At 46.1% G+C, this 23,282-nt stretch overlaps 1 protein-coding gene across 1 annotated transcript; it reads right to left on the bottom strand.

Annotated features, from left to right (window-relative positions):
• Positions 1 to 15,852: 15,852 nt before the first annotated feature.
• On the bottom strand, positions 15,853 to 19,695 carry LOC6599436 (probable cytochrome P450 6v1). Its single transcript, XM_002024498.2, has 3 exons — positions 18,726 to 19,695; positions 16,644 to 17,465; positions 15,853 to 16,293 (listed from the first exon to the last, which is right to left on the bottom strand). The coding sequence occupies exons 1-3, from the start codon at positions 19,191 to 19,193 to the stop codon at positions 16,015 to 16,017; spliced, it is 1,569 nt and encodes a 522-aa protein (XP_002024534.1). The 5' UTR covers positions 19,194 to 19,695; the 3' UTR covers positions 15,853 to 16,014.
• Positions 19,696 to 23,282: the final 3,587 nt, after the last annotated feature.

The raw sequence follows: 23,282 nt of genomic DNA, 5'->3' as shown, positions 1-23,282 counted from the left end.
GGCCAGGAGCTGAGGCAACAACACTCAAACGGCACAAAAGGTGATTGCGATTGCGAATTCCGTTGACGTTTTTATGGCGCATTCAGTAAACCAAACAATTGCCAAGCGCGGCAGCGGCAGCGGCAGCGGCAGAGGCAACTCCTTCGCTCGTCTCGAATGCAAACACACAGATACATGGCACACACAGACACTTACCTTGCCATTGTTGAACTCCACAGAACAGGGCTAGAACTCCGCGACATTCGAGCATTTTTCCGCCCAAAAAGGACAATGGCAAAAGGATTTGCTCAAGCATGAAGCGGGCCACATCCCACGCCCGCACACCCGCACACCCTTCCATCCGTTTTTTATCCACCTTTCTCCTTCTCTTTCCCCTGTTTGTTTTTTTGTGCAAATTTTTATGGTTTGTTTAACAAAACGCAACGTTATATAAGCCCAGGAAAGGAAGGAGCAGCGCTGACTTAGCCAGAAACAGGAAAAGGGAAAAATATCAACAGAAACCTCTGAAGATAGACACAAGGATGAAAGGGCTGGCCTGGCCTGCCCTGGCCTGGCGGAAGGAAGAGGTGAAGTGCGAGGGTTAAGAGTTAGCGGGAAAGTGTCCTTGACTTTCGCCCAGAGGGAAATATCCAGCGAAAGTTGCAAAAATTAACTCTAATGGAACTCTGACTTTCCTTCGAAATCTATTATCCATTATCTATGGTACCATCATGCAATTTTGGCAATTTTGTTTCCGGAGAGGTCTTCTCCCTCCATTGTTTCTAAGGCGTCCCTCAAACCATACGGCCATACTGCACTTATTTCAAGGAACTTCCTCTGTTGTATTTGATCCTTCGTGGCTTACATTGATGAAAAAAGGTACATTTATTTAACTCGAAATTAATGCCGTATTTCAATGAATTTATTTGCGAATCCCTGGCACCGATCAAATATTCAATAAAATGTAAATGGGTCGGCAAGGGTTGACCAGTTACAAGGGTAAAGCGGGGGAGACTCCATACTGTGTATCTTAAATTAATTAAATAGTAACATAAATAGCGCTAAATAATTAAAGAAGCGGCAACCCTATCAGCTGTTTACTGAAAAATGTACGGAAAACGATGCAAAAAGTGGCAAAAACAATAGGCGATAGCACACAATAGGACAATTGTTATTTATATTTAATTCACCAAAAAAATTTACTTAAAAGTGGAAGTCCTACAATTTGCAGGTTACAAACAGCAACCAAACGCTTGGCCACACTGTATTTCTGCTGGAAGAACTGTAGGAAGAGAGTGTAAGAACCTTTGCCCGAAGAGTGTATGGTGTGTATAGAGATTGGAGTTTTAGGTCCGGTCCTGATAACATGTGCAATCCAGAAGATGGCCTGTATACCGCAATGGAGGTAGAGGCAGGGCCTGTAAGCCACGGGTCCGTAAAGACGTCATGAAGTTAGCTGCTCTCCTGCGGACCTTAGTGACAAGGATGGTGCTATCCAGAAGTAGGCTCACAGGACACACACCGTAAGCTAGTAAAATTTCTTGAATTTAGTCAGTGGCCAGCACCAGGAAAATACTCGTACCTAAGAATAAATAAGAAGAAAGAAATATTCTTGTAACCCAGGCAGTTCTTAATCTTTGGCCAATGATTAGCCATGTCAACTGTCTGTCTGGCTGTCAGCTTCAGGCTGGGCCCGGTCCTCGGCATGAGGGGCATCATTAACATAACACCCGTAACCGTTGGCATGTCCTGGGTCCTGTGTCCTGTGTCCTGTGTGCTGTGTGTGTGTCCTATCCTCAAGTGGCCACTTGGCTTTGGCACTCGTGTAAATCTACACAAATCGCTCGACAAATTTGCCATAAATCCAAATCATTTGCCCAGATTCTCATTTCGCAAAAATGTCAAATGCACATTAACGGACAAACAACAAAAGCAGCGGGCTTTGAATGGGAATAGAGAGATGATGTCGATGTCGATGTGGATGAGGATGAGGATGAGGAGCCCCTCGTCGTCGGACAGAGCTACATATTTGACGGGGGATGAGAATGAGATTGCCAAACACCAGCAGACACACACACACACACACACAGAGAGAGAGAGAGAGAAAATGGTCAAAATGGGAAAGCCGTGCGAATTACAAAATTGAAAATATGACAACACACAACGGAGGGTCCTCAATGGATTTTGGATGCCGGACAGGGGTCCGCTACTGTCCGGCTGCTGCTGATGCTGCTGCTTAGAGCTATCTGCTCTTCCTGGGCTGTCGCTTCCGGCCTTCCTGCCAATATTGTCAATGCAGTTTGACAGGCAGCAGCCGAGAAACAGAATCCGATTCCGATTCCGATTCCTATTCCTATGCCGAGCGGAGAGCTGTCAGGCCATCTATTCTAGCCATCCATCCATCTCCATTCAGCCAGCCAGCCAGCAGCAGGCCAACAATTGAACATATTTCGCTGACATTTTAATTAATTTGACACTCGTCCGCACGTTTTGGTTTCCAGCCATAGGCATACCCATGGCCATATGGATGTGGCCAAGGATGAGGGTATTACGCGGCATTTGGCACTTTTTGCCCGCCTTTTACCCGGTGGCAACATTTAATAAAACTTAATCACAAAAATAAATGACAACATGGGCAAGGGAGGATGGGCTACGGCTTTAGGGGTGTCTCTTGGCAAGCCTTTTCATCGCTTGATACGAACGAGAAAGGATTCAAGAAGGATCAGCTGTTTGGAGCATCTCCTTGCACAGCATCTCAAAAAGGTGTGACCAGGCAGAGAAAGAAAGGGTCACTCCCGCTCTGAAATGGTCAGCCTTTATTATGAGGTTTCGAAAGGAAAATAAACCAATTAATTATGAACCGAAGGCCCAGATTGCAGATCCTTGATTGTTCATTTCATAAAAGATTTCAGCATTGTTCCAATACAAAATTAGCATTTGAATGTTTTGCAAACTTCTCAAAACGCTCCTCCCCCACGAATGGCGAACCCTTTTCAGGATCTGCTTAAAGTGTTTTGTGATCACTTTCGCTGTGATCCGTGAAAACTCGGTCACGGGCGCGTCCAAAGTCAGATAATTAAAACTAAACCCTTTCGAACGGCCGCGCCTCCCTCAACAATCGCTCGCCCACTTTCCAGAGATCCTCGTCGTCTTTGGGTTTCGGGCGAAGGACAGCACACACGCCCACGCCCACGCACGCAGAAAAAGGCACTAAGTCGGGGCCGGGCCGGGCCGGGCTGGGCCGAATATTCGGGCGCAAATGTTAATTACCAACTTTGGATAGCGGAACCAAAGTAAGCCACACTTTCCGGAAAGCCGGACTAAGCCACGGAGAGAGTCAAAGGATTAGAGCAGGATCTGGCTGGATCAGGCCGAGAAGTCACAGATCACGGATCACAGTCCCGAGGCGATCGCGACGATCGAGGCGAAAGGGGTGCGGCTTTGTTTTCAAAATAAACAAATTGCAAATGCACACGAGATCCGATCCGGAGCAGAGATCCCGAACAGATCGAGAGCAGAGCGCAACGGCAGGAGGGTCGGTGGCAACGCCCCCCGGCTCATGTGTGGGTGTGATGTCCTTGCCGGCAACCGCGGGGGCTGCCTTAATTGCCTGAAACTAATTATGAATAGGAAGGAGGCAGCAGCCTCAGTTTTCGAAACGAGTTGAGAGAAAAGGAAAGGAGTAAGGACGGCACATGCGAGCACCCCGGACCATAGCCCTCGCCCAGGACACACTACTGTTTGTCCTTGCCGCGATTGTCGTCATTGTTGTTTGCAATTGTCATCTTTATAGATGATGCCATTGTCCGCTCAGCCGCCGCACCCGTTAAACTCGGCCGGATTAGTGGGAGAGCGCGAGAAAGGATTAAAACGAAATTAGAAAGGATGCAGGTAAGAGAGAGGTACCAGAGACCAGGCCCATGGACACACGAGGGGAGAGAGAGAGGGCCTGAATCGAAGGAAATTCAACGAAATTGCAGTTCCCTTTATTCTATGACAGGCTCTATATTAAACGGAATGGAATGCCAATCAAATCCTTTTCAGGATCCTTAAAAATCCACACAGGTTCGATAGAAGTTCTCATCTATATTAGGCCTTATTAAAGCGGTATTACTACTATTATTTCTTGGGAAAAGCACGTGCTAGATGTCCTTAAAGTTGGGCGAGTGAAGAGACAGCAGGACCACCCTTCAAGCTGATCAGGAATATGAATATTCAGGAGCTTCACAAAACTTCTGGGGCGAAAATTATATCACTTCTCCCCCCACGAAGGGGGTAGAAAGGGGCAAGAAAGTGAAAATTGAAATGGAAATTAATCATGCGGGAGCGTTAAGTATTTGAAAACTTGGAAACCTGTTCAATTATGCAAGCGGTAGAGCTGAGGATGAACTCAAGGAGCTCCACCCACGTTCGAGAGGGCGACAAATTCTCATCATTAATTCAAGCCCCAGAGAGGAGAAGAGTTGGGGAAATTAAAGCGCCCCCGGGCGCACTTGGGGGGTGAAAGAAAGGATTTTCAAGGACAACTCGAACCACACTAAGAGCCTTAATGCCAGCTCTTCGTTCTCTCCGCTTCGTTTCCCCCTTTTTTTTTTTTTGGTTGGCTCATAAAACGCCGCTTAATGCGACTCTTGTCAATAATCAATTTTCACTGAGCCGCTTCGCCTAATAATGCCAATTTATTTTCATGGCGGAAAAAAAGAGTGGAACCAGAAGCAGGACCATATCAACGGAAGGGGTTGCTAAAAAGGGGTCACATACTGGTATGCTCTGTATGCTCGTACACGTGTCCTGGCCATTTATCTGTTTGATTTTCAGCTATGCGAAGTCGCCTGCCAAAGCCCAGAGAGAGAGCCTTGCCGGAATAAGTCGCGGACAAATCGCTCAGGATAAGCGAATCGGCATCCGTATGGGAATCAATTTGAAGATAGATCCACATACATATGTACATACATTGTTTTATGTATGGGAAACAGTCAAAAAGATAGCTCTATGGAGGAGGTATAGAGGGCCCGCGAAGCGAGTGAGCCGGGGGTTGGCTTGCCGATTGGATATAGTTATTCATACGAGAATCGGTAAGGGATCAAAAATATATCGATAAATATATGGGAATCACTTTGAGATAGATCTGTTAATCTGTATGGGAATCAATGCAAGAGATATGGAACAAACAGATAAAGATTTAAATTAAACAAAAATAAGATCAAGATAAATAGACAGAATAATCATTTGGAATAAAATAATATAGGGAAGGGCTTTAAAATGTATCTAAATAGAGGATAAATAGATTTATAAAAAAATTCAGCGGGTTTCATTTAATAAATGGTTTATGATTACCAAGGCTTGATGAAAGTCCTGAGAAGAGTCTTGTGGGAGAACATATTACCAAACTTTATTTAAATGAAGTTTCTGTACCTTGTTTAGGGGTTTAATTTGAAGATTAGACGATTTAAAGGGAATACCAAACAAAACAGCCTTCAATTATTTGATTAATGAATGCCAGAAAGACTCTTTTTAATCAGAATATAAATGTATTTAGCTGCCTAAGTGTCTTTCCTAATGAAAACACACTCTCGGGAAATTCTTTGAGGACAATCATTCATTGAGGAGCAGCACAAACCTCTTCTATTAACCTCTCAAGTGCTGTACGAGTCCCACTTTCATCTTAAAAACACCCAAAAAACAAAAAACAGAGCGAACTTCCAGATACACTCGTACATATGTAGGACAAGAGGAACAATGTCCGATTCTTCAGACCAAAAATGACCAAGTCATGGAGCGGAATCGAGAGTAACATCTTCATTCGGCAGATGGCCCACCCAAATGCTGGCTAAACTCTTTTGTGGCCAGGATCTGTATGCTGTATGCGGCCAGCGGTGGCCAGCAGAAGTTAATCAATGGCCAGGCGATGGACAAAGCCCATGCAGGTGGGCCCTCCGGCAGCGGCCCTCGAGTGGCTGGGCCTATTGACGAGGTGACAGGGCCAAAAAGAAGCTGCCAGAATGGCCAGGATATTGACTTCATTTGGCCACACGCACAATCCTAATGACAACAATTAGTCCAAACAAAAATTGCAGTCTGCAGAGAGAGAGAGAGAGAGAGAGCCACGGGAGAGACTGTAACGGGGAATGGGACTCTGGCGGGGCAAGTGCAGCCATGGAGAGGGCAGCAGGAGACTCGAGCACTCGACAACATAATCAGAGAACGGTCGGCCACGTGGGGTGCCCAAGATCACCAGGGCCAGTCAGGACCAGCCAGGACCAGCCAGAACCAGCCAGGACCAGTCAGGACATGCGGCGAAGCGTGAAAAGAGTGAGAGGGACAAATGGCGCAAAAATTGCAAAACGGCATGAGATTCGGTATGAGAGACACTTCAATTATGAGTAAGGTAAATATTTGTGTAAAAACAACGCAACAGGATATCCATTGAGAGGACCCCCGACCCCCGACCCCCGAGAGCGGGAGCGGTAGAGCAGTATCAAAATGTGCCCATGTGTGAGTGCGACTCAGTTTCTGGGCATTTGAATAACTCAATTTGACACAAGTCAATGGATGAGCAGCCGCCAGGGCCACCCCGGAAGTCCACTAGAAACTGTAGAGCTGTAGTACCGTATACAGTACCGTGGCTCTGGTGGTGGTGGTGCCAGGATACTCTTGGACTCTTGCTCTGCAAATCATTGCAATCCCTGCAGCTGTCTTTCTCTTTTGACAGGAGTCAGAGATTGCGAGTGCGAGTGTGCTGCCTGCCATTTACGGCTAAGGATCATTTTTGGCAAACGTCTGAAATTGCGTAAGCCATAAAAATCCAGGCCAGGCCAAGCCAGGCCAGGACAACTTTGGGAGAGTTCTGCGAACAAGGAGCCCTGCGAATCCCTCGCGTGTCAGCCTAAAAAACTGCACGCAACTAGAAGTTCCACAAGTCCCATAAAAAATATATATGCGCCCAAAACGAAACAAAAAGGATATGTATATCCACGCGTGTAGGCCGCATATCATAAAAACAAAAAATAGAAAACGAAAGAAAACAAAAATCAGCAGCATCAGGGGGAAAATTCGCGGAAACTTTCACCCAAAAAATTCGAAAAAACAAAAAAAAGAGAAAAACATTACGCAAAACGCAATCGCGTGTGTCCGGCCGCGGCGGCGGCCCTTGTAAATCAAATAATAAAAAAATAACGAAATTTGCCTTGGTTTCGGTGAGCCTTGAGTTCAGTTTTTTAGAGTTCTGTATCTCAGTTTTTTCCCTTTGTTCTAAGATTTTTTGGCACATTTTTTTAGCGCGAAAAAAAAAACACGTCACCAAAAAGTAGACCTTTATGGCTTGAGCAACATTAGAAGGATCAGAAGGTTTATGGCCGAGGGGACTAGATGATGTAACCGTCGAAGAAGAAGATCGCTCCGTGTGGGCCGGGCCATAAACGGCCAGCAGCCGCCCGCTAATGAAGTGCGACAGAAGGCCGACAGGGAACTGGCTGGAAAGAGAGCGAGCACGAGTACGAGCTTAGCTGGAGCGTCAACCCCCGGCTCACTCGCCTTGCTCGGAGAGCATTTAGCAACTCTCAAAGGAAGAGACCCCATGAAAATCGAATTAATTTTTGCTGAATCTTCAAGAACTCCCGAACCTCATCTTCTCAATGGCAGTATCCAATTAAAACACTTTCCAAATTCCAATCCGGCATCAACCTAATCTCTACTCTGAGCCCCTGGCATCAATGTCAGGGCAGATCAACACCCGCCTCGAATGTGATTGTGTGAATGTGCCACTGAAGTGATTCCCGGCTTCTGTTGCACGCGGGTCTAGTGCCGTTTGACATGTCAGATAATCGAATGCAAGCAACTCTGACCTCCAGATATGCTCGTACGTGGAGGGGCAAAACAACCCTTAAAACTGAGTGAGTGCCAGAGCCATATAATTAGTGTAATTACCTCAACAGCCTACTAAATTTGAGAAAAATGCAAACAAAAATTAAGAAATCACAACATTTATATCCCCCTGTCAACGAGCCCAGGTCCACTCCCTCTCTCTCTCTCCTTCGATGCACACGACGCACCGTTCCCCCTCGGTCCACACAGAGATCCTGACAATGGGCAGAAATAGAATTCCGCTGCCCCTGGCCCCTGGTGCTCCTTTTCGACCGAACAATTGAATCGACAGGCATCTAATGACAGGGTGGATTGCAATTTTTCGCTTTAATTTCAGTGCCAACTTCTGTTCGGTTCAGATCTGCTTCCCTTTCTGTTCTGTTCTGTTCTGTTCTATTCTGTGAGTTCTTTCAGAAGACGACGCATAAATAAATGAAACTTTGCAGTTGCATTGTCAGCATCGTCCAAAGAGATTCGTTATAAATTATTGTACGTACATTGGCTGGCAACTTCCGCCTTAGATCTACCCCTTACATACACGAGTACTGGCTAATTGTGAGGCGGCATCGGGCATCAGGCAGATGATGTTGCCAAAAAAAAAAGAAAAAAAAAAGAAAAAGCAAAAAGCAAAACGCAATCATTAGGGCTGGCTGCTCAAAAAGTGCTGCCATCATGCAGAGGTACAAATGCGTGCCATCTCCTTTGGGCCATTTACATGGAATTCTCGGGATCCTTTGCTTGAAAATATTTTGGCTGTAGCATAATTAACGCCTAATGAAAATATTTTGGTCTGCGGCACAACTCTTTGAAATGCCAGCCACACAGCAAGCTTCAACCCCACCCAGCAAAACAAATTTGCATTGTCTCCATATTTTTTTTTAGTCGGAAAAGTTACAAAAGATTCCCGCTAGAGTTCGGACGCAGAACGCAGAGGTGCACCAGAGGTCCCAAAGATGGCAGAGGATCGTCGTCAGCCGAGTAAGTACCAGTGACTAGGCTAGTGACTACGATAGTCCGTCGGTTATGACTAATTTAAGGTGGTTTGCGGTAGGCAACCGAAAAATGTTCTACATATTTAAATTTTTCGATTATTTAATTGACAAACCTAAAAACTGTACGAATTTTGTTAATTTTTTTTTTTTTGTTTTTACAGGGGATCAAAGTTGAATGAAAAGTCTATATCTATATGTATTTATTAACGTCAAGCCATTGTGGTTAAATCTAATGAAAAATAAAGCGAAATTATATAAAAACTATTTTTAATGACTGAAATTTTATGAGAACCTTTTTGGAAGTATTTTTAATGATTATTTTTATCGTATATATGTACCATCTATATTGTATCCTTCCATTTCCATCCGCAGAGGTTCAGAAAAACAGAACATCTTCATATAATCCTAACAATTAATTCCAGTTAATATTAGATGCAATCCAGAGTTGCGATTATGTCGGAGAAACAGATGAAATTTACCGGACACAGGCCACAAAACTTGATGGTCTGCGAGTTATCAGAAGTTCTACCACGGGCTTGGGGGATGGGAATACCAACACCAGTTGGTAGCCCAGAGCATTACATTACTAAGTAGCAGCAGAAACAACAAAGCCAAGAGGAAAAGTCAGCGGGGAAGAGGCCAACGCAGGGCCAGGCCAGGGATTGGATGGAGTGGAGTGGAGTGCAGAGGAGAGGGATATCCCAAGGCGTTGGCATTGTCATCAACACATAACTGTCAACTCAATCGCAGTGTAGTTTCAGGGGGGTTGGTTCTTTCAATTCCGCTCTTTGCCGGTGCTTAAATTCAAATGCGTATAGTTTGAGTTCCATTTTGAGTTTCAGGGTTTCAGGGTTTCAGGGTCTCGGCGTTTCAGGGAGGTTTATGCGCCCCATGGCAAATGACCCAAAACAGAGACATCATCATTAGGACATCAAATGGGCCAAACGGCAGCCGTGAAAATCGGGGAAAATCATCGGGCAAAATCATCAAAATGAAATGCATACAAAGTGAAATTTAACAGCATTATGTATGCAGATATGTTTTGTAAGAGTACATTCTCGTACATACATATTCCGACATATTTTATGCATTTGGCATTTGGGTGAAGTGGCGGGAATCAAAGCCGAGCCGAGCCGAGCCGTGGCACAAATAAATAAGTAAAATGCTGCATAATTTATGCATTTAATGTAAACAGACAATTTGGCGTAGCTTTCCCGGCGATTTCCCAACCGTAGAGGTGGTTGGTTGGGCGCCAAGAAAATGACGTAACGGGAACATAAGGTTACGCGTGCGAGGGCAGACCGAAAAGTGGACCCATTTCCATGGCAAAGTTTGAACAAATTCCCAGAAATTGTACTTCAAATGGAGCATTTCATTCTCATGAAATATTGTTCCTTAGACACAAGAAAGACCTCCAGGGAAGCCAATAATTTTCAACAGCTTTGGAGAGACATTTCTTTGGTACACGATTTTTTTCGGCGTGGCCAGGCTTTGTCATAGCCACAAGAGAGCTCTCAAGATTGGGTTTCCAAAGTAGTCTTTAACCGATTTGGTAGATCTGAATTCCTTGCAGATATTTTCGAACTTTGAGACCATCTGTTGCGATGGAAGAAGAAACTTGCCAGTCAACCCTCGGTAAGTTTTTGGGCTGCTGTTCAAAAATGATTTTAGTTGACAGCCAACAGTCAGCGCCGTGTCAGAAATCACGAGAGCAGCAACAGGAAAAACCCGAAGGAAAAAATGAAAGAAAAACCGTACAAGATTCTACTGGGGTGGGACAAGGACTGGGACTGGGACCAAGGAACAGACGGCTGGCTATGAGTAGCCGTCAGGGCGGCACTTGATGAGCAAATCAGGGCCCGGGTCCATGGTTCATTGACGTAGCAAATTGGAACTTCCTCTGGGAGCAACCAAAAATGAGAGCTGGAGAGGGCAGGGCAGGGCAGGGCAGGGCCATGATGATGATGATGTGAATGAGAATAAGAATGAGAATGATATAACTCCCCGAAGGAGGCTCTTAAGTAGCGCCAGGTAAGCGGGTGAACAGAATGGGATACAATGGCAATGGAATGGCATAAGCGGAAGTGCAGCCAGGAGGCTGAGGAAAGTATCTAAGAGATGCGCATATTAATGGCACTGATTGTGCCGCACAGATAAACGAAACGAAACGAAACGAGACGAACTGAGGAGCGAGCGGCTACTTGAATTACATTTACATGGCCCTCGGCCCATGTCCGATGACAACCCGTCCTAAGCGCATTAAGATGCGAATCGAGACGAGCATCGTCTCCATGTGGATCACTTGCACCATTCCAGTCATTCATTCATTCGTTCATTCATAGACACCATACGCTCTCACCCATTCATAAAAATCAAACGAGACGATCTGTCGCGCTCTTTTGTCCAGAGTTTACCCCATATACAACTCGTCATATTATGACAATGTTGGATGGGTTTATTTACCTCGCACCGACACACAGATACAGAATGTGCAAAACGATCATCATGATCGTAAAAAATACAGCGCCAAAATACAGGGCACATCAAAGGCCTGAATGGTCCATAAAAAGGAAAGACTGCACTTTGTTGCAGAACCGGAAGGGGGACAATTATGCAATGGAAAGCTGGGGGAAAAAGTGTACAACAAGTAAAGATACAAATATTAGAAATACAGTTGCTCATTATTCAAGTGAAAGTGATGGAAATCCACTACGATTTCGATTCTGGTAAAGATAGAATTTTCAGTAGACAATAATGAAAACGAGGGGGAACGTTGTGAGTTGCTGCGGACACCGAAACTCTACAGTTATACCCGATACTAAGTCAGTATGGCTTTCCTCCGGCAGACGCCGCTAATATTAAACGACACGACAAAGAGTGCGTGCGAGAGAGACAGAAAATCAGTCTGAGCGTGACGTCGGGCGCTGCGTAGCCACTGCAAATTGATTTGTTCCTTTTGGCTACAAAAATTATCTGATCTGATCCAGATTCAGCAATCTGATAGATATGGTCGTTATCTATGATTCTCCGTTTTTAGTTTTTCTCGAATCTGCAATATTGTGGATGCAACAGATTTTCGTCCTTTGTGTGGGCGGAAGGGGGTGGGGCGAAATTTTGAGATACACGTTTTATAGTGAGATCTAAGAGAAGTGCGGATTCCAAATTTGGTTACTCTAGCGTTAATAGTCTTTGAGATTTGTGAATATCCCCAGATTTGCATCCTTTGCGGGGGAGGAAGGGGGTGTGGCGAAATTTTGAAACAAACTCGTCTCGGTCTGATATATTAGGAGTGTGGATACCAAATTTGGTTGCTCTAGCTTTTATAGTCTCTGAGATCTAGGCGCTAATGTTTTACTCTAAGCAAAGCCGCCTATGCTACCTGTGTGTTAGAGAGAGACAGGGCGAGAAAAAATGAAATTGTTTTCTTGATGCTGGCTATAATAGTAATACGATCCAATTCAGATTCTGCAGTCTAAAAGATATGGTCATTCTCTACGATTCTGCGTTTTTTGTTTTCTCGTATCTTTAAAATTGTGGATGCCACAGATTTTCGCCCTTTGTGGGGGCGGAAGTGGGCGGGGCAAAGTTTTGAAATATTTTTGTAGCAGTGACATATCACAGAAGTCTGAATCCAAAACATCGTTGCTCTAGCTCTTATAGTCTTTGAGCATTAGGCGCTGAAGGGGACGGACAGACGGACAGACGGACAGACAGACATGGCTCAATCGACTCGGCTATTGATGCTGATCAAGAATATATATACTTTATGGGGTCAGAAACGATTCCTTCTGGACGTTACACACATCCACTTTTACCACAAATCTAATATACCCCAATACTCATTTTGAGTATCGGGTATAAAAATATACGACACGTTATTCTTGCAGTGGATTTTGTATGGAATCCAGGGGAAATTTTATATGAAATCTCAGCAGAGCAGTGTTGCATTCGATTACCTTCGTTTGCATTTATACGATTACCCCAAGGAGATGCCCCCGGCCCCGACCCCGACCCCGGCCCCGACCCCGACCCCGACTCCGCGAACCCCAACTCTTCGACTCTGTTCATTAATAATTATTAATCATAATTCCCTTAATGGCGGGCGTTTAAAAACTGTTCGAGCGTCTTAATTGGTTTTGCTGCTTGGCTGAATGCTGAATGCCGGATTGTAGGTGGAGTTGGAGGTGGGGCCACTGGCACTGGCCAACTGCTGGCTAACTGCCTTCTGAGCCAACTTCCGCTGACCAGAGAGCCATTTGACATGTGCATTGGATGATTGAGCTGCAGTGCGCGAGTATTTCCAGTAATTTGGGCTCATTAAAACGACTTCGAAAGAGAGGGACACACTGCAAGTGTCATTCGAAAGGGAGCGCGCGCGACATGTGGGAAATGAGCAGTAAAAAAGAAGAAACGAGAGGAGCCGGGAGAAGAGCAGCCAGGAAATCGAAAGACAATAGAATTGCGGCGGCGGCTTTCGGTAATTGTTGGCGTTGGTCATGGTGAACCGTAACAACAGCAACTGTCAGAGACCGGCCTCGGTCCCAGTCCCAGTCCCAGTCCCAGTCCCATTCCTAGGGATAGGTACGGTACTGCGACGACCCTACAAGTGCCCAGCGCTCTGGCTGATCGGAGCGGAACACGTGCGTGGGAGCAAAGGCTCTAATTAGGGCCTTTAAACAGCTGCCTCTCACTCGGCCCTCCACCACCACCACCACCACCTCCACTCCTTCTTGACCCTTTCCACATGCGTGTGTGGGTATGTGTCTACTCTTTTTTTGGCATCTTTTTGATGTTTGCGTAGGTTTATGTAAATTACCCCGAGGGCCAAGGTTCCATGTCCATATAGACCATGTTAGAGGCGCAAATGATTCCTAGAAGGCAGCAACTGTAGCAGGAGCGGCAGCGGCAGCGGCAGAGACAACTCTTTCCTTTCATTCACTTTACCATCCGCAGGTTCCTTTCATTTGCATAGGAAACACAGTTAACAGAGGAAAGAGATCTATCGCATCGTATATGGCAGGGGAATGTGTGCACACCATACATATTTATCCAGGGTGACGCAAAAGATCTGAGAACCCGAGTTCCATAGAATATGTATTCGTTTGGGCTTTGACAATAACTCAAGAAGCTAGAGATCCTATGGTAATAGAATTCAAAGACTTTGCCGTGAACTTAGGAACCAATATCCTTTAAACCTTTGCGGGTTCATTGTTCTTAGGTTTTCTATTATATAGATCGCCCAACATAGTCCTTCAATCTCCCTCAAATTTCTCTAAGCTGAGGAATAACCACAGAATCGAATATTAACACTTTGATTTAAATTTGTCTGGTATAAATTTATGGTATATTTATATTTATGGTACTTTTAGCTTATTTTATATATTTAATTTAAATATGCCATTTTTATGGAGCTTTTATTCGATTATCTTATGTTCTATATCCCAAAAGTGATCCGAATCCTGTAAAACTCTATTGAAATGTACTTTTGGACGATTTTTCCACGTACACCTCTCCGGTTGTAGTTGTTCCGCTAGTTCCTGGGTTCCGTGCGACTGCCAGAGAGCCTCTCCTACTGGATATTTGCTTTTGGAACCTCTCCTCTCGCAGGATTGCTTTATGACATTGCCGTAAACCCTTTTAGCGGCGTGCGCGGAAGGACCAAACACACACACACACACACACACACACACAGCACTGAAAACAACTGTAAAACAGAAGAACAGCATGAAGAAGAGGCGGCCAAAGTAGAGGAAGAAAAGGGACCACCCATGCCCCGTCCCCCCCGTTTCGGCCACTGTTGATTTTTCGCGGTCTAATAAAAACAGCCCAAACAACAAAACCAACAAAAAGAGTTGGTACGGGTTTCCCCTCAAAGAGTTGAGGCCGCGCGCGGCACATTGCACTCGATTGCCGCCGCTCACTTTTCCACGGAAATCACGAAAACCCTTCGGTTTTCCGCCGTAGCCGCCGCCCGCTCAACCGCTTTGGGTGTGAGCATTTGCATAACGCCGCTAACGCTAACGCTGACGCTGACGCAGAAGCCAACGTCAGCGTTCAATGGAGCTTTCGACTGGAGACAGACAGCTGTTGGTGGTGGAGCTTTTGATTGCAGAGCGGCTACGGGGGGAAAGTGAGTACTGGAGAGCCCTGGAGAGCGTGAATGAATGAATGAAGGAGCACTGTTGAGCGGGAGTAGGGGTTCTTAACCGATTCTTGGGCCCCGCCGAAACCGGTTCGCGACTGATCCGATCACCTGAGTGTTGGACTAAACTCAAACTTTGAGCTTTAGAGTGGACCAACAATGCAGAAGCACAGAAGAAAAAGGTCACCAAGACGAGACATTGCTGCACTTCGATCATGGGTTGATCTTTTGTAGCGGCCAGTGGCATTATGTAGAAGTCCGCTGTATTTCGTATTCAACGATCGACCTAGTGACATACTAGAGCCCTGCACGAATCCGCAGTATTTATAAAATCACAGGGCTACAATATTTGTCTTTAATTTGGACTATATATTCTTATATATTATATCTCATATTATTACATCTATTACTGGAGGGCAAAGCTCACTCGATATGAGTCAAATATCGAGACCACGACAATACCTCACAGAGGTCTTCGACATTATTATCTGTATATTTATGATTTCACACCATTTTCCCTTTCTATTTTGTGGTTTCAAGTTTCTATTTTCAGTGTTTTGGTCCACTCAAATGCACCACAGAGTGCTTTGCCAGCCCTGGCCAGAGGCAAGCAAAAAACCTGAACGTCTGTTTATGAGTCTTGAGTGACTGGTCCGGTCCGGTCCGCCCCACGCGGTGACGTAGTCCCCGTAGTAGCAGTGCAAACGGAACCGCAACGAATCGAACCCGCCGCCGATCAGGCCACCGGGCGCAAAGGCAAAGCCGCTCGCTCTGATAAGCTATCAGTCAGTGCCGCCCCCCCCTCAGACCCCACAGACCCCATGCCCCCGGGGTCCCGCCTTCCACGGGCAATAAATAAAGATAAAATGTATAACATTTTCGTTGCAAAATACGGGTAAAAAAAAAAGAAAGTAGCAAAGTTTATTTGAGGCATGCCCTGGTATATACAATGTGGCAAATGATGACGATGACGACGATGACATAGATGGGGCTAATAATGGGGCTGCTTCTGCCAACGACGGGGATGATGACAAGGCGCTATAAGCAGTCGGCGACCTTGAGGTAAATGCGGTGTTCGCTGGCCAAAAGCGCGAACTTGGCATCGAAGCTGATGCGCTCGACAGTCTTCTCACAGAGCTCGACCCGGTGCCGACGCAGAAAGTATATGAGTCCCAGCTTTATCTGCAATTGGCCAATCTGCATCCCAATGCAGTGCTTGGGCCCGGCGCCGAACGGCAGATACGACATCGGGGCCTGATGTGATTTATTTTCGGCGCTAAAGCGCTCCGGATCGAAGCGTTCCGGATCCGGCCAGTACTGCAAAAGAGAGATTTTACATTAAAAAAAAAGCTAATCTAATACAAAACTGTGATTGGAGGTCTATCGACGTTGTGTTATTTCTAATTTCTAGTGCAGTTTCACATCGCCCTACTGTTCCTAATGATAGATAGTCGTGGGCTCTAGTTAAAAGTTCCTAGAACCATATAAAATATTAGATAGCAAAGGTCCATTAATTTCTGTGGTAGCCGAAATTCGATTCGACTCGATAAGATTGGGAAAAACTAAATAGAACTTTGTATACCATCAAATGAATTTGCCAATTAGTGACGCACAAAAAACTAGTTATATCTGGATAGGCTGCCTTTTGGGCTTCCTCCCATCCTCACCTTTGGGTCATGGTGTATGGCCAGATTGGATATATAGATGGGCATGCCGCGACGGGCATAGCACTCGGCGTGCGGACGGAGCGAGTAGAAGCGCTTCTTGTTAATGGGGGTGCACTCGCGCTCCAGCAGCGGCACAATGGGGTACTTGCGGTGCGTCTCCTCGACGATCATTTCAAGGTATTGCATCCGGCCGATTAGCTCGTAGCTGAGCGACCCGGCCGGGGACTCCTCGAAGGTCTCGCGTATCTCGCGCCGGAGCCGGGCCTGCATGAGGGGCTGTTTGGCCAGCTCGTAGAGGGCGAAGGAGAGGCTGGACGAGCATGTCTCGATGCCCGCCACCTCGAAGCTGGCCGCCTGGGCGGCCAGGAAGTCGCGATGATGCGTGAAGTGGGACTTGTCCTTCTGCAGATCCGCCTCCTTCTTGAGCGTTAGCAGCATCTCGATGAGATCGTTGCGCAGGTCGCCGCCGCGCTCCCGCTCCTCGATCACCAGCTGGATGACCCGGCGCAGAAACTCCGCATGCGGCTCCGTGAACAGACGGGGCCGCAACAGCGGCACCAGCTTGGGCAGGTAAAATATCACGAAAAAGTCAATTATCCGCCGCACATTCGGCCGGAAGATGTCCTGACAGTGTGAACCAATCTCCGACTGCGTGCTCCTCAGGCTATACGATCTCAGGCCGAAGGCGATGCTTGCGATCATGTCCGTGTTATACAGATCGCACACGTCCTTAATGCTCACGATCACGCCGCGTGCGGAGGCGTCGCTTCTCCGCATATCGCGCGTCAGTCTCTTCAGATAATATTCCAAATCGCAGCCAATCTGAAAAGAGCCGCGAACCATTAGGACTGTGACATTTAAGATTATATCTATCAATATGCCTAGCATACGCTCAGATATGATCAGAATGAAGCATACTCTTTAAAGGAGAGAATCTATCAATGGGATCTCATAATCTATTATAAGATCTCTCATTCATGAAATCCAGATTGCATGCAATACAAATTAGAGTAAATACAAGAGATAATACATAGGTGTGCTCAATCCATCATATATCTGATAGAACGATGGATCTGGAAGGGTATCTGAGACTCTCTTTCTACAAAGTTTTTTGTTTTTCCTGAATGCATTGAGCTAGATTTTGATCAATGTGAAAAAAAAACAAGTTTGTCATTTACACTGGGCAGCACGGCTATGGTCATTTCATCGTTTTATAACTTTTTGTTTGATTTCCTGAAAAACTGCTTTCGGAACTATCCAACAAACTTTCGGTTAGTCCAAACAATTAGTGTGAATGTCTTTATTGTTTAATTTGACCAAAAACAAAAGAAGGCACACCTGTTCGGATCACACTGGCCAGCAAAAAATGTCGACTGCAAGATCTTTTTATTTTAATTTTTCTCAATTTTTTTTTTTGCATAGTTTGAACCAATCCACCAGGTTTTTGGTTTATATTAAAGTATTTTCAGAATGGCAAAATAGTAAAAATTTGTTTTTTTGATTGTTTAAAAAAAAAAATCTGGACTTTAAACTTTAATAAATCCATAGAGATTGCAAATGCGTCATTTAAAGCCTCTATAAAACACTTACTTAAGAAACAATAAACCGTATATCTAATCGAAAAAAAGAAATTTGACTGTTGTAAATTTTCAAGCCGGAACTAGCCGCTTTCAGTTATCGAGCAGCCACTGTATAGCATATATTCTCCGCGGGCCAACATTCGATACTTTCTGACCTTTGATAAGAATATTCCAAATCAGCGCAAGAAAGAAATATAAACAAGGAATACAAAAAAAGAACCTGCGATGATAAGGCGACAATTTTGACAGCCTGGAGAGTCTCTTTTTTATCAGCGTGATATGGCTGCACTCCACACCTATAGCAGACCTATTCATATTGGTGGATAGTGCAAATATTCTCCGACACGCCTACTCGATCAGCGAGATAATATTTGCTTCCCCTCTTTAGCCCCTCATTTTGTTGGACAGTGTAGGTTTTAAAAGTTCGTGGTAGACGATCGACCGACATCGAATGTTACTCTCTCTCTCTCTCCCTCTCTGTTGCCCCATTCCAGTGACTCACCTCCTCCATCAGCGAGAACATTTGCTTAATCTTCGCCCCCGTAAAGACGGGGGACAGCCTCGTCCGTATTTCCCGCCACTCTGGCTGCTTGGCGAAGAAGAGGTTGAGCGAGCCCATCTTGTCGTGTCGCAGATCGCACTTGGCGAACCGATTCGAGAAGCTCACAAAGTCCTCGACGAGCACGGTCCGCACCAGCGACAGGTCCCGGATGAGGAGCGCCGGCTGGTGGAACAGGTAGATGCCCACGATGGGCTCATTGCGGAACCGCTCGTCGAAATAGAAGCGTCGCAGCTGCAGCGCGAACGACTCCTCCAGACGGAGCACCTTGCTGAGGTTCCCCAACAGATGCGCCGGCTGCACGAACTTGACGCGACGCCGCTGCCAGTAGACATAGGTACGGCGCGACCACACGAACACGGCCGTCAGGATGGTGACGATGGCCAGCAGTATGTTGGTGGAGTAGACCATTGTGGCGGTGGCGGAGAGATATGTGATCTTCTCTCTGCTGGGGACGCTGTTTCTGCTGGCGTTGGCGTTGGCTTTGCTGCGACTGCGAGTGCTGCTACTGCGTGGTATTCCTTCTGTGTGTGCGCGTTTTTAGCTCGTTTTTTTACAATTAAATAAATAAATACTTAACAAAATTATATCACATTTGTACAAAAAAAGCAACTAAATGCTAACTATGCGACAATGAAGAAGCAGCAGCTTTCGCGGCAGAAAAAGGGAACCGCGAACAAGACAAACAACGCAAAAAGAGTCGCACAGAAAGAGACGCGCACAGACACACACACATACGGACAGACAAAGAGAGTACAAAAACGCGGAACCGGAACAAGAGAGAGCGTTGAACAAATAAAAGAATAGTAATAATAGTATTAATAAAAAAAAGCACGCTAGTAAGCACCACAACGACGCCGGCACGACAGGCCCCAAAAAGCAACAGAACTGGCCGAGATGCCGACGCCGCTGCCCAGCGAGCACTACTATCAACAGGCAGCGGCAGCGACGGCGGCAGTGTATCAGCAAAACAAAGAAACAACAAAAAGCACAAAGCAAAACCGCAGCAACCGCAGCAGCAGAGAGTAACCTCAAATGCAGAGAGTGGCAGCAGCAGAGAGCAGCAGAACAGTTCACAGTCCACAGCCAGCCGACGCCAATGCTGACGCCCCCATCATCTCATGCTGATTAACCGCAAGAGTGTTTGCGGGGGGCAGAGGCAGACATAGCAGCCTGGGATCGCAGAGAGGCAGAAAGAACAAGAACGAGAGAGCGAAGCTGTAGAATTGAAGTCGCGGCGCGCCGCTGCGCTAAGCTGACGGCACAGTGGGATCGAAGTCGAAAAGTACTGTTACTGTAATCAAAATTCTCGACATCATTAGAATTGTTTCAACAAGCAAACATGCATACATATGTATAAAGCATGCATACGAAGAGCAAGAGGTGGCTCGCTGCAACCACAAGATATCGAAAACCAACAGAATTATGAAAATTTTTCAATTAAATCAATTCTAGATACATATGTAGATCTGCAGTGTGGACGAAGGCACTGTCTCAACACTTTTGCTCTACTGTACGTTAGTTATTCAGCAGAGAGCGAAATAAAATGCGAGCTGCAGAATTGCAGTCGCGGTCGCTGCGCTGCTTTCTTTTCTGGCACATGGCAATCAATCCACAATTGAATCGGAATGGAGCAAAACAAAGCAAATTTATGCATACATATGTATGTATGAACAAGTAAACGCAATACGGAATGCTCGCAATTATTTGCAATGGTATACAGCAGAAGAGTAGTTTTTGTTAAACATATTTATGTACGTACACTCGCCCAGCATTTTTTTCCCCACTGTACTCGAATGGTTAAGAGAACAAAGTAGACCGCAAATAAAACTGACGATTAAAAGCAAAACAGCGATAACAATAGCAGCGCAGAGACGTGGACTGCTGCCGCTAGTGCTCCACGTGACGACGTCGCCCGCGTCAGCGACAGCGACAGCGAAGAGAGCGTCAGAAAAAGAATGGTTCGTTCGCTCGCGGGGGGACAACGATTTAAAAATAAACTTGCGAATTCTCTTCAACTTTTTTGTAGCTGTTCTCTTCTCTCTGTGCTCGTTGCTTTTCTTGTGTTCTTTGCGGTTCAGCTGATTTTGTTTTTCTTTCACGCGGCGCTTCTGCTGGCAGGGCTGGCTGCCAGGGCACATATGACCCCGACCAGGGCTGCACTTTCTACAAAAGCAACACTGGTAGGAGCGTGAGTGGGCGCCAAATTTGATTTCAATAATACTTTATACTCAATATTTCGCAATTCTTCCTCTGTCTTTCTTTAACAGAAAGAGCAACTGTTCTCCGTTTCTCACTCTCCCTCTTTGCAAGAACGGACATCAGCACTTCCTCTTCCCCATCGAACAACTCCTCTCTTTCTTCCTTCAAGGACAGGAAAAAGGAAACTCCATTTACAACAATTGACAGAAATTTGCACTTTTGTGGAAAACTTTCACATTTCTCAAGATTTTTCCCTGCTCTTCCCTGCCCACTTCCATTCATATCATATCCTTCTCTTTCACCTCCTCCTTCATGGGTAAAGAGTGTGCCACAGTTACAGTTACAAATGTGCAACATTTCCGGTGTGGCGCCGCTTGGGGGATAGCCAAAAACTGTTTTGGCCACATTGATGGCTGCATACATATACTCCATACAAATGTTGGCAAGAGAAAGAGTGAGAGAGAGGGAGAGAGTGAGGTAAGAAGCGGTGTGAGAAAGAGGCCGGGAGCGTGTGTAAAGGAGTGGAGTCTTGCTTTGATTAAATTTCACGCACGACCGCCGCTTCGCCAGGGGGAACAGAGGTTCAATTTGGATTTGGAGACTTTTTGGGGAGAGAGCGAGAGTGAGAGAGCACACACAGAGACACAGAGCCACACAGACACGCGCTCGCGTTGACATTTACCGCTGCATTTCGATTTGCATGTGCCTTGCGGATGGTTGCGTTGGAGGGGGGCTAGAATGAAGTAGAGGCGGCGATACCCTACCAGATAAAGGTATGTTGACTTTTAGCACATTTTTGCCACGAAACTGTTTAAATATCGTGGGCATCATTTACATATGTTTCTAAAATGCAATTTTATGTCTATGCGTATAAGCATATATGTACATATGTATGTATGTAAAACACCCATATATATGTATATGGTTATAGGGTATCTAAGCCGCCGGCTGCCGAAGCTGGAATTTTATGCGTTATTTGCACTGTCGCTTTGTCGCTGCTTCGTCGCTGCTGCGTCGCTGGCGATATGTCAATAATCGTTGTTGCTTATGCACATAACGGCTCTGCAAATACAGGGGCGCACTTGTCGCAGCACCCATCACATCACCCATCGCCCACTGTCCACACCCCCTGGTCGCTTGGTGCACCCCCGCCCACACCGTACACCCCATCAAAATCCGCTGAGCGAAAATCAAAGCCGTCTCAATCAACAAACAAAGAGACAAACAAACAAACAAACAAATAGTGAGACCGGAGAGCGGGGGAGAGGAAGACAAACATTTGTGTGCGCTTTTCCCGCCCAAGGAGTGGGCGTGGAGGGGGGCGGAACGGAACGGGTGGCATTTGCTTTTCCTATTTAGTTTTGGCTGCAACTTTGTTTTCCTTCCATTTACGCTATTGACATTGGAAATCTTTTAATTATTGTCACGCCTCGCATACACCCTTCCTCTCTTCCTTCGGCATAGTTTCCCCCGACCGTCCCTCCGACACCCACTTGGTGTGGGAGTGGCGTCAGGTGGTGGCGGTGATGATGGTTCGGCATGTCGTGCGGATTATATGGGGATTAGTTCTGGAACAGTGGGGGGGGGGGTATACGATCCAAGAAAAGCTCCACACAACACACTCGCTGCTGCTGCTGCTGAGGGATGGAGAGCCTCCGGTCCCTTACCTGCCGCCACAGACAATAGTTTCCCAACTGATTCCCCCTCTCCCCGTGAAGGAAGTTTCATTCCCATATCTGTTCGAACGCTTCAGCGGGCTATGTCTTCCACATTCCACATACATACATACATATCTCTCAAGGAGCGATCTCCCCGGCTGATCTCTTAGATCCTTCCACCTGCCCGCATTCCATGAGGATGCCGCACTGACCAGCGCCTACCGTACCTCCCGCCCTTTTGGTCCATGCATGGTCCAGTAATCTCTCTATTTCGGGGGCAAATCCTTGCACATGTGCGCGCCCTTGATGTTGCACCGCCTTCAGCGGCAGTGCAGCGGCGGTGCAGCGGCGGTGCAGCGGCGGTGCAGCGGGGAGGGGAGTGAGTGTGTGGCATGGATAAAGTGCGCAAAATAGATGCGTAATTTGACGTTAATGTTACGCTAATAATAATCTGTCAGCCGGCATTAGATGGGTAGATGTGTAGATGGTAGATCCTCAGATTCTCGGATCCTCGGATCCTTCGGCAGCTGATCTTTATCGAATGCACTCACACACACGCACTCCCTTTTGATGCCGATCGTGTAATGTGCTTAGCCCTTCTTTGGACTCACTCCACTTCTACTTTGCTCTCTCTCTCGTC

This window comes from Drosophila persimilis, unplaced genomic scaffold, assembly GCF_003286085.1.
Source record: "Drosophila persimilis strain 14011-0111.01,24,50 unplaced genomic scaffold, DperRS2 tig00000663-arrow-arrow-pilon, whole genome shotgun sequence".
NCBI lineage: Eukaryota > Metazoa > Arthropoda > Insecta > Diptera > Drosophilidae > Drosophila > Drosophila persimilis.
This window is presented reverse-complemented; position numbering and strand designations above follow the sequence as displayed.

Bases quoted from the DNA above. Each gene is read 5' to 3' on its own strand.
- LOC6599436 (XM_002024498.2), bottom strand. From the start codon at position 19,193: ATGGTCTACTCCACCAACATACTGCTGGCCATCGTCACCATCCTGACG. The intron at 17,466-18,725 runs GTGAGTCACTGG...GGCTCTTTTCAG, and splicing joins TGTTCTCGCTGATGGAGGAG to ATTGGCTGCGATTTGGAATA. The intron at 16,294-16,643 runs GTGAGGATGGGA...TCTCTTTTGCAG, and splicing joins CCATACACCATGACCCAAAG to TACTGGCCGGATCCGGAACG.